Source organism: Convolutriloba macropyga, chromosome 6 (genome assembly GCF_964194025.1).
Source record: "Convolutriloba macropyga chromosome 6, txConMacr16.3, whole genome shotgun sequence".
NCBI classification, from domain to species: domain Eukaryota; kingdom Metazoa; phylum Xenacoelomorpha; order Acoela; family Convolutidae; genus Convolutriloba; species Convolutriloba macropyga.
In genome coordinates, this window is record NC_134473.1 from 54963228 (window position 1) to 54975749 (window position 12522).

Genomic DNA, 12522 nt, shown 5'->3' on the forward strand with positions numbered 1-12522 from the left:
CCAATAATTTGTTTAATAAATAAGTAATCCCACCAACGTTTTGGCAAACACAAACCTCTCCATTGATTTTCTACAGACTGAAGAAATCCTTGCACGCTTTTTAAGATAAAAAATTTTCAACATCTGCAAAAATTGTTTTTATCCAGTGATTTCATTCCCGAGTCCGTCATCATCACCGTTTTTGGAACAATTTTGAATAAAGATTGCTTTAAAGATTATCTTCAACTACTAGCGTCAACCACTAGCGTAGCCAAAATTTCCCGTTCTTAGGACTAGTTTTTCGATTTGTTTTTGTGTAGATAAGACGACAAAAACCAAACTAATCTCAATATCGTTTTGCTTATCTTATTTGCCCAGAAGATTCTATTTTTCCAACCTCTTAGCATTATTGAGACACTTATTGATAACCAGCGAAATTTGAAGATTCTGATCATAAGCTTTGAATTGTGAATCACCGAAAAATTTAGCACAAAAAACACAATTGGTTGTTTATACCAACGAAAATACAACCTTAAATAAACAAAAGCAAATATGTTCTACTGTTTATAACTACTATGGTAAACTGCTCAAACATTTATTTCATCTGCAAGAACAATCAATCCTATACTAAATAAGACATGACGGCTGAACAAAATGGTGTCTTTTTAATATAAGTCATTCCACCCGCGGCATCTTATTGTAAGTTCCTTTAAATTTGTTCCCCAATCTTAAAAGTCGCTCTCATTTTTGGAAGGACGAAATAAGAGTGCAACATGCTTTCATGATGAACAATATTTGATAATCCTAAAATCAACTAATTGAGAGATGTTTGCATAAATCCAGCCTCCCAATGTTCCATCAAATCCTAAAAATTTTTGGAAGACGTCATTGGGAAATTAATTACGACTATCTTTGGAAGTGAGTTTCACAAAGCTCTAATAAAACTTATACACGTTTGAAAAGTGTATTAGTTTTTCATACTCCAACGTTTCACTTTTTTGCTTTCAAAAGTTTGTGACTCAGAGGGTTGGGTACAGTGTCAACCAAAACTGATATTATCCGAGTTAAGGGAAACCAATTGTAGGACTGCCGTATAAAGCTGCTAAATAAACTTGACTTCCACACAGCAGAATCGATAAACAGATGTTAAAATATGGGTTGACGAAATTGTTGATGCTGTTCAAAAACTATTAAAATGTTTAACGTCAGATAGGCAGTGCTAGCTCAGTTTCAGTCACCAGAAGTCTTTTTATTTGCAACCTTCACTGCACAAAAGAGCTTCTTTGACCTTACACTAAAAAGTTAAAGTCATTTAACTGAATGGGGTAAGTTAAGTATGATCAAAAGCTCAACATTGCCTCGAAAATTGTGTGATAGAGAGTGAGAAATTAGGCCACGAGCGCAAATGTTGCTAATGAAAGAAAGGAAGAAACAAGGAAAGATTTTTTCGCTATTTATTAAACAACCAATCGATGGTGGTGATAAGCGAAGGAAGCTTCCATTTGTAGCTTACCCTATTTAATAAAATATAAAAGCACATACACAACAAAAATCGAAGTTCAGAAAAAGAAAAGAAAAAACTTGGAATTATCTTTTATATTAGACTGTTAGTTAGCAAATAAGAAATTTATCAATTCAAAATTGTTGACTAGAAAGGATTCTTTCAAGTTATGGCAAAAATTAAATATATTTGATCGGTCAGCATATTCAACTTCCGACGTACTACCTCCACGTTGTCAAAAATAATTGTATAATTTTACACCACGAATCAAATTGAGCTCTCTCAATTTTGGTTTTGCAAGATGACTCAATTAGCATATTTGTGTTTTGACATCGCGTTGGTTTTCTATTGTTTTAGCAACGAATAAATCATTGCAAACATTTTGAGAATCTTGATCGTTTATTAATTTCGAGACAAATTTTATTAGCTCATGTATATGAAGATCATATACCGAAAGAATCGAGTGTTTGATAACAGATCGCTAAATGTGCCCCTTTTTTCGGATGTATATTAGTTTTATTAATTTTTCTGAAGAACTAAAATGGTTTCCAAAGAAGATTGACTGCAACATCCAAATACTAAAACATGAATCGCCTAATGTCGGAAGAATTGCTCTCTAACGACAGGCGGGTGGAAAAACATTTGACCTCGCCGGGCTTCGAACCACTGCCCTCCCTCTCCATAACAGGATACACTGCCCACTCGTCTATCAGGCCCTCAAATTCCTTAGCTGCAATCGATTTTATATTAGCAACAAGCTTTAGTGAGAACAACAGAGATCACGCAAAAATGATGGAAAGCGTGAAAAAGTCACTTGAGAATTTAAAGAATGTTCTAGAAGAAAAGCGCAAAAAAGGTCAAGCGAAAAATTTGCATAAAAAAGACCAGCACGTTTACAATAATTGCTATGAACTTCGTTCAAGAGCAATTAAACACAATGAACTGAATATTGAGAGGCCATTCTAAAATTTTAACGTTTTTTTTGCAAAAAAGTAAAACAAAATGCGTCGAAGACAACACAAAACTCAAAAGAAAAATACCACAATCAAACCATAAATCTTGTTCGAGAGTAAAGCAAACCAGCTCCCTAAATTCTGCAGACCTCAAATTTCTGATCTCAATAAACAAACATAGCTGGCAGATTGCCAGAAAATAGCCGCAATAGAATCGTAGATCGGCAGTCTAAAAAAAAAAACAGTAAAAAAGACAGACCAAAGAAAATTGTCTTTTCATTGAAGGCTGATCTGTTATATTTTGATTAAAAATCTGTATAAGTTATTGCTGCCTCTATTAGCTGATCTCGAATAACCTTCATTTAGAGTGACACACACCCATTTGACCTTATCTCTTTGAATTAAAGTAAATAAAAGTCAATTTCAAAGTGAGGAAGTCATTTTGAGAGTGAGGTAAGTCAAGTGTGACCAAAAATTTAATCACGCGAATGAACAAAAAAACTCGCTCCACTAAGAGCGAAAAATGATGTCACGCATGCAATTCAGTTGAAATTGCATGAACGAATGAACAAAAAGTGGCTGTGACGTCATATGGTCGTAACAAAAATCATGACGACGAAATAAAAAAACATAGCAGGACAAGTCCTGACGTACAATTCAAAGAATTTTCATTGACTCAAAAAGCTAGACCTAAAACGGACTATGAATGGATTGGAAAAACCATTTAGAAAAAAATCCGATCCAAAAAATCGAAAAAACAGTAAAAATCAAAGTGAAAGCGAATTTTTGTTCAAACACCGTTTTCTCACTCTACTTTAAATTTAGAGCGAAAAAAATTTCACGCCGCAAAACCACTCGCTTTTTCGCTCCACTTCCTGTTTCGGCGTGACCAAAATCACTACTCCAATTTGACTTCAAAAATCATGAAAATGTGTGAACAGATCTTAAAAAAAAAAGACAGCGCCCCAATACAATTCAAATTCTTTGAATTGTAAAAAAACCAAGAGAAGGCCAATAATAGCCCTAGCTATCGCTGTGCAGCTATTAAAAATATATGTAATACGGCGAGAATGCAAAAAGCCTACGGACAACAAATGAAGTGAAAAAGTTTAACCTACTTGTAGCCGGGTAAATAGGCACATGAGGACTCCCAAAACTAATTTGCACCGTTTCCTTCTTCTTTTTGGACCCCTTCTTGCAACTCATCATACTTTGACTCAACAGCAGGTCAATATTTTCATCGCCTGAAGTAAGAATGGAATCGTCGGAACTGTCATTATCTTCTTTAGTTCTATTATTTCTCTGTTTCTGGAGTGCTTCGTCAACTTGTGCAATGGTTTGGCTGCATTTGAAAATTGTTGAGCGCTGAGAGGATTCATTCTTTGGCAAAACATCGGCAAGGACATCACGTGCACTTCGCCTATGTTTCTTCTTGTGTTTCTTCCTTACGGAGCCGTCACGAGGGAAACCTGAACTTCCTGTATCTAAAACAATTCAAAACTTTCCATAAACTATTCAGTATGGCGAAATACCGTATTGAGATATATAAGTTGTACCCATGGGAAACGAATATATGCAAATCCTATTATCATCGATATAAAATCATCCAATTCAAATGCAACCCAATTCGGAAATGTTTCCTGTCAATTATATTCGTACATGCTTACGGAGGCCCTCTCTAAAAAACATCGTTAAATCATCCACGTTGTTGTTGTAGCTGTCGTACAGAGATGCAATTCGCAGGTAGCTTTGGCGGGACACAGGCGCTTATTGCCGTTTTTAACTGGTACCCTAGTTACATTTGTATCGTAATAATAATAGGTAAATTAGTAGTAGTGTGTGACTGCCTGTTCACATCTTGCTTGTGGTGCGGCGACCTTTCTGCATCTACGCCATGGTGAATGACATGCGGTCCCCGGGGTAGGGGAACCAGGAGGGGCATCGTCAACATCAGGGGAAAGGAGCAAGCAAGGCGGATTATTTTATGCAGTGTGGTCTCGTAGGACTGATGGAATTAAGTCCAGTCATTTGGCTACCTCTACTGGTCTTTCCCAGAGATCAATTAAATGCAGGCCCGTAGTTTTCTTAGTGCAGTTGAAAATGCGGTTTACGTCATGTGGTGCTACATCACATTTGGGACAGCGGTTATCAACATTGTCACAGATCCTACTCAAGTAAGAGTTTAGCAGGGGACAGTATCTAGTTCTCAGTTGTGCTAGTCGGATACGTGCAGCTTGTTCTTCTGATATCTTTGGTGGAGGTGTAACTAGTTGCTTGCATGTTGCTTCATGTGCTCCCTCTAAGTATCATTTAGTGTCAGTCTCATGGGACGAAAACTGGTTGAAGAGGTTGCTTCATGATCAGCACGATGGCTCTGATAACTGCCGGCTAGGAAAAGCTCTGCTAAGATTTCAGTGTGAGCTTTGACAGGCAGAATTTCACCATCATTGTTTAAATCATTGATGTCAGACATTTTTAGACAGCCAGTAATTGTGCGAAGAGCAATGTTTTGTTGCGTTTGTAGATAGTTCTAGTTTGTATTGCTGATTGTGGAAGCCCAAATGAGAGCACCGTATTTCAGAATGCTCTAAGCAATAGCTTTGTAAGTCACTGAGAGTGTCTCTTTTGAGCAGCGCCGGTCGCTACCAGCAATCTTTTTCAGTATGTTATTGCGCTTTTGTAATTTCTCTTTATGCTTTTTACATGTTCTCCAAAATTGAGCATACTATCAAAGGTAACACCAAGTACTTTGACTATGGACTTTACTGGTATTGGCGAATTGTTAAATGTGAGGTGTGGGTCAAAATTGGCCTCCGTGCTCCAGGTTGTGAACACTGTAGCGTTTGATTTTTAAGCAGATAACTTTAGTTTTCTTGAAACTAGCCAGTCGTGTAAAATATTGTTATTGTGTCACGCAATTTTTCAAACTGTGTGAGATGTAGTTAAAGTTATATCATCAGGGTAAGACGTGATGTTTATACTTGAAATCTGGATGAGAGCAAATTAGATCACGCAAAAGTCGATCCTAAAAAAGACACTCACGATAACAATAATTCAAGAAAACGCCGACATACAATCTTAAAAGATCTTAAATTTGAAGACCTGACTTCAGATTCAATACCGCAAAATTTTTAGGAGTGGCAAAAAACAGACGGCGTAAATCAAAATATCCACTGCCTTTTTAAACCATTAAAAACAATACAAACCATTACAAATGGTTCTGACCTAGAGAGACCTGTAAATTAATTTAACAAGAGAATCGCCAAAAAAAGAATACTTGTAATAATAATGTCCTCAAAAGCAAAAAGTACTTGCAAGAACTACCTTATTACCCAAAAACACAACGGCCTTAATGAGCATTGGACAAAAATGCTTTGCAAACACCCTCAAAAAAGCACGAAATTTGTTAGTAAATGCTTCGCGTTTCACCCATTGACAGCAGAATTGTGCGTTAAGCTCCATACCGTTTAAAGGCAATAGAAAGCTTGATTAGTTTATTCTGAGCAAAATGTGAGAAAACGTACAGAAAAGACACAGCACCAATCAAATTCTTTCATTGTAAAAAAAACGAAACCTACTTTGTTTCTCCTTAAAAAAGAAAACCTTTATTAACCAAAGCGTGCGTCTATTGCCAGGCGACAAACTTTCCTTTACCGGTACAAAAAAGTAACCAACGAATTGCTCTGAAACGATTGAACTGTAAGACAAAGCTTTATATTTAGCGGTTCTTTTCACCCCCGATGCCTTGAAACCTGTAATCTAACAGGGGGAATGGATATTACGCGAAAACTCGATAATGAAAACAAAATTTTCGTAGCCATTAGGCGAAAAACCTGAGCTAAAGTTTTGTGGAAGTTTGACGAACATATATTAAAACACTTAAAAGAGGTACTTCAAAATCCACTCGTTGCTAAAGTTATCAAGTGTCCTTAGCAGTCGTCTTTACATGCAAGTATTGTAAAAATTACTGGCAAAATGTACAATGTTTTCAATGTTTTGCATTCCTTTTACTGTACTCAAGTGTTATCGCGGCCAATGATTTTGATTTTTTTAAAAGTAAAAAGTGAAAATGTTTAAAAACAAAACACTTATCAATATCTTAATATAAATAATTTAGAACCACTGATTGCAAAATTGGGGAGGTGGGGTTAAATAACATCTTAAAAATGATCAAAACTCGAAAACTCGGTTCAATTTTTGATAAATATTTTGAGCACTTTTTCTACAAAGTCTATTGTTATTCTCACTTAATTACATTTAAATACCCAGCTGATATTGTAGTACCTCTCCTTGAAGTGTTTTAATTAGCATTCGCCTAGTTTCCACAAAACCCTAGTTCAGAATTTTCGCCTATTGGCTACAGAAGTTCCTTCATCTAATCGAAATTTTGCCTAATATCCAACGCCCCAAATAAATAACAGTAATTACTAAACGCTCTTTTAGTTTGATTAGAGTAAATATTTTGTCACTGTTTTCCAGGAAAACAAGTTCTGGCTAAAACTTGCTTTTGAGAAATTTTGAAGATGTCGGATCTTTTCCGTTTGTGCACCCCCGGTTTAGCGGGTACCATAAATCTCAATTTCATTTTTCATTTCTCTACATTTTGTGACTCTACGAAAGTAGTGTCAACACACCGTCTGATGATATTTTCAATAGATAACAATTATCGCCAAGACAACTGTAGAAAAAATGAGTCAAGCGTACAGCAAACAATTGAATCCTATTCTTCAAAAATCAGCTGCGGAGTCGAAATTGTTACTCTTTATCAAATACGATAATGTTGCTGTTCAAATCAGTAACTGTCTATGCAACACAAACTACAAACATAACCGACTAAATTCGAGCGAATTGCTCTCAAACGACCAGTTGGCTTCAGTGGTAGCAAGCTGGGGCTTAGGGATGGTATCATTAGGGGTGGGGGTCGATGGAGTGGGGGAGGGAGGGTCAAGCACTGAGGGGGAGGGCCAGCGATGCGGGTAGGGGATAGCGTGGGGAGGGCTGGACGAGGGGGGATTCAAATCGCCAGCTGGAGGTGTGTGTGGGTGGGGGGTTGATTGAGGGGGTCAAAGATTAAGAACAATTTTAACAGTTTCGGTCAATCGCATATTTAGAGACTAGTAAGGCGTAGAGCTCTAAGAGAGATGCTGGGACACTTAATAACCTCCGTGTGCCACCTGTTTATCCCGTTTTAGAGGACCAACAATCAAATGGGTGAGATCAAAAATTGGTCAAGAAATATTGCATTAGAACTAGACCACGGGACTAATATAACTGATACAAACCTCCTTTGAGAGCAATTAACAAGCCACCAAACAACAAAGTAAAAGCAGAAAATTTATTAACATAGCTGGCAGATTGCCAGAAAATAGCCGCAATAGATTCGTAGATCGGCAGTCTTAAAAAAACAGTAAAAAAGACAGACCAAAGAAAATTGTCTTTTCATTGAAGGCTGATCTGTTATATTTTGATTAAAAATCTGTATAAGTTATTGCTGCCTCTATTAGCTGATCTCGAATAACCTTCATTTAGAGTGACACACACCCATTTGACCTTATCTCTTTGAATTAAAGTAAATAAAAGTCAATTTCAAAGTGAGGAAGTCATTTTGAGAGTGAGGTAAGTCAAGTGTGACCAAAAATTTAATCACGCGAATGAACAAAAAAACTCGCTCCACTAAGAGCGAAAAATGATGTCACGCATGCAATTCAGTTGAAATTGCATGAACGAATGAACAAAAAGTGGCTGTGACGTCATATGGTCGTAACAAAAATCATGACGACGAAATAAAAAAAAAACCAAGAGAAGGCCAATAATAGCCTCAGCTATCGCTTCGCGGCTATTAAAAACATTATGTTTATTGAAGTAGAAACTGTCGTATCAAGTTTTCAAGTGCAGACAGTATGGCCTAGAAAACTAATTGCATAAAAACACTATTACGAAATTATACAGTATACAAAAAAAGATTCAAAACCAGTAAAAAAATGGACAATATTTCATCCTTTTCATCGCAAAAACAAAACAGCATTAAAATGAATCAAAACAAACCAAAACGATCAAAACTGCGGTAAAGATTAGCTGCAACCAGAACTTCCCATATACTGTTATAACATGCAAAAGGAAAAACAGCTGAAAAAGCAAAAAAAGAGTCAAAAACAGCATAAAATCCTAATAAACATTTGAAATGGTCAAAACGGCTCCTGAAATAGCGAAAGTTTTTAACAAAAGTTTCCTCGCTCCCTCTCAAAATAGTAAAACAATTTATTAACAAAGAGAAATCTTTTTCGCACTCTTCTCTGCTTTCCACTTTTGTACAGCAGCTTGAGCTAAACCTTTTTGCACGTCCGACATCGACTTCAACATCCCGTGTCACTGACACCTAACCATTACAAAACATAGTTAGCAGAGTCTGGAAACGAACTCGAAGTTCAAACTGACTAGCGTCCCAACGAAACACTCATTGAACCAATTCAACTCGATACTTAATTATAGTAATCATTTGAGCAAAAACGGCGCAACAATTAACTAAAACACGAAATCTGCAAAGCTTCCTACACAAATTGTTGAAAAACGACCATACGATACAATTAGCTTTCATTCAAAAAACGGGCACCAAGAGATACAACACAAACGTTGCATAGTGAAAACAGTGGACAGGCAAATAGAGAAAAACTTAAACGAGCTTTACATAAAAATCTTCGAAACGCTACAAAAACGTCACAATAACTTTTCTCAAAAACCTTTCAAATTTTTTCTGTATGTTCAGTGACCTACAAAACACTGGACAGACACACATACACACAAACTAAGCAAATAAAAATCAAATTCAAAATTTAAAATAATTTTAATTATTTGAGTTGAAAACTGCACTGGGTAACATTCGATTGTCTCTTTTTTAAACTCTATAAATCAGTTCAAAAGGTACGTCCTAATAAGAAAAACTATTTCGAAACGAACAAAAAAAAGAAAGGCAATAAACTTCCGAAACAGACAATACGTCAAAAATTGACTTATTTCACTCACTTTCTTTAAACAAAACAAAACATAATATCAATCTATCAAAGAGTAATAAAAAACTACTCGAAAAAGTAACTTCAGTCGACAAACTCCCTGAATACTAAAAAATTGAAGCTCAAAAAATCTGCAGAAAAGGTGTATAAAACCTCATAACGAAAAAATTAGCTAAAACCTGCAACTTCAAATATTTGCTCCTAATAGTAAAAAATGCTTCCGAAAGTATAATTACTGTTTAATATGACTTACAGACCACTCTGAGCGAAAATTTCGCAGCTAAAACCAAAAAATATCAATGGAAAAGGCGCACATATCAAAAATTGCCCACGAAGCATAAATTTTTCGGACCTACATCTCTCGGTCTCTCTAAAAGTCCTCATGAACATAAAACCACTCTTTTTGAGGTCTCGCTTTTCTTCAGCATTTTGACCTAATCAGGCTTTTGCTCATGTTTCGCTTCCTGTTTCATACACTCTAAATAATTGCCGATCAAAAAACATAGCCAGAGGAATAGAGGAACGAACTTCAAGAGTAGTCTCAGTCGAAACAGCTATAGTTTAGGAGAAGCTAGAACTTACTTAAAACACTTAAAAAATTAGAATTAGAAGTTCAAATAATTTATAAATAAATACAAAAAATAATGAAACGGAGAGGTCATTTTGAGAGTAAAGTAATTCAAATCTTGAACAAACAGAAAACAGTTTTAATAAGAGTGAAAAATGAATTCAAGCACGCAATTCAGTCAAATTAAATGAAGGAATGGACAAAAGGCAGATTTGAAGTTAGCGTGACATCCTATAAACGTTAAAAATCTTGACGAAAAAACAAGGGAAGACCAATAGTATCTTCGCTCAGCATTTGCTTTTACAGCTATTAATTAAAAAATGCTTGTCTCAATTATATATTATTCAACAAAATACTGTTTTACGCCAATAAAACCATTTCATTGGTTATCAAAAAAAGCCTTGAACAATGGGCCTGAACTCAATTCCCAGATTTCGAAATAAAACAAATCAATAAGCACAAATGTGCAAAAATGGCACAAAAAATTTGTAAAAATAGCTTAAAATCTCTGAAAATTAGCATAAACAAGATACTAATTAACAAAAATTTCAAAACACTATCAAAACAACCATAAAAGTGTTACCATAGACTATTCAAACAGATCAAATTTAAAAACTGCTCGAAAACCACACGTGAACAACATATAGCTTTGTTACAGAACTTTTTTACAACATAATTTCTCAGTCTCTCGAAAAGAGCGGTTGGAACACGAAACCACTCTCGTTTCGCTCCACCCAATTTTGTTCGGCACTCTTGCCGCTACCATTTTTTGATGTATTTCACGTTTTTCAAAATAACTCCAATATTGATTAATAAAACGAAAAACTACTTAAAGAATCATCATCGCCCGACAACAAGTTTTTCAAATAGCCAGTATCTCATGGTAAAACGCATCACTGCAGAAAAAAAACAATTTTAAATAAACAAAAACTATCCACAAAGTAAATGAACTTAAAACAAATAAGTTATATTCAATTAAAATTTCATATAAACCAAGAAGACACACACACACACACACACACACAAATGACACAAATTTCGAAACTACTACTGCTTCACGCAATCGGAACTGCAAACTAAAAACTAAAAAGAGAAGAGTAAAAAGTGCGAGTAATAAATTTCCCGCATTTTATGTCAAATTTCACACAAAAAAAGCAACTTTGTAACAAAAATGTATAAACAAAAATGTATAAACAAAATGTATAACAAGTAGGCAATGCCTGCCAGACTTAAGCCTCAATTCAGTTACAAAAACAATCAAACTTAACCGCTTCACACCAAGCGAATTGCTCCAAAATGACTGGCGAGTGGTTTGCATCGTCATCAGCTGCAGTTTAGAGAGGCCAGCTTTAGCTTAATTGGAGGTGCGTGGGGTGTGCATGGGGGTGGTGAGCGCTAGGGGGTCCGAGCGTGCTGAGAGTAATGGTTCGAATGGTGAGGAGGGAGTGAAGGAGGGCTTCTGACTCCAAGAAAGCCCCTTCATGAAATGAATTTGTCACCTAAATAGTTTAGGTGAATCGCATATTGAGACTAGTAAATGATAAGGCTCTAAGAGAACTTCTTGACCTCCGGGCGTTACCTTTTTATCCCGTTTCTGGGGACAAAAAATCAAAAGCATCACACGACAAATCGGTCAAGCGTAAAATCGCATCAAAAAATACCGCAGGACTAAAGTAATTGCTAGAAAGTTTGTTTGAGAGCAATTAATCAACCAAATAAATGGCCCAAATCGTTCTAATAGCCAAAAATTTCGCAAAATAATTGAAAAACCTTCAAATCAGTGTAAAACGATCATCTTAGACCAAAAAGGAAAACCAAAAAGCGTCAAAATGCAATGAAAAAGCTCGAAAATAAACAAGAAATCGCTCGCCTACATTTCTCGCTGTTTCAAAAGTAGTTAACCACTCTCTTCAAAACAAAATAACCGCTATCTTCCGTCTGCACTCTTTTTACTGAATTGTTTTAAATTATTTACCATATTTGTTCCCTGAAAATCTGATTTTTTGCTCGCTACCATCAAAAATCACATTTAAGTCGCAAAGACACTAATTTTAATACAGAAAGACACCAATACAAAAGACACAACCCCTCGTCGAGTGGTAAGAAAACGCTTCACCAATACTTCTCATCGATTAGTACAACATACCCGGCAGAGTGCCGGAAAATAGCCACCGTTGATTCCCATAACCAAGATGTACACAAACAATTTAAAACAAAAACTATTTTGATGTCATTTGAGCTGAACATACTCCTGATTCGTGTTGAGACAACACATGGGCTAGTATCAGTACCAATAAGCATTAGAGATTGTAACTAAGAACAAAGTTCGAGTAACATGCATCTAAAATTGGGCTTTAGGACTTTATCCCGTTTCTATTTCTGGTTTCGTTTTTTGATACTGACTCTGTTCAATTTGAATTGCTTTCTGAGCAACTGTCTAAAAACACTTTAAGCAGAATGAGAGAAGAGTACGACTAGCCTAGAGAAGTCGAAAATTTTTCACGCAAAATGTTG

At 35.8% G+C, this 12522-nt stretch overlaps 2 protein-coding genes across 3 annotated transcripts in view; one reads left to right on the forward strand and one right to left on the reverse strand.

The window, feature by feature from the left end:
* Nucleotides 1-12522, forward strand: part of LOC142341776 (uncharacterized) — a 645707-nt gene that overhangs the window by 222543 nt on the left and 410642 nt on the right. The window lies entirely within an intron of this gene.
* Nucleotides 1-12522, reverse strand: part of LOC142341773 (uncharacterized) — a 42323-nt gene that overhangs the window by 27749 nt on the left and 2052 nt on the right. The window contains exon 2 of the mRNA XM_075392992.1: nucleotides 3552-3917. Within this exon, the coding sequence (XP_075249107.1) occupies nucleotides 3552-3917 (366 nt within the window). The remainder of the gene's footprint in view (nucleotides 1-3551; nucleotides 3918-12522) is intronic.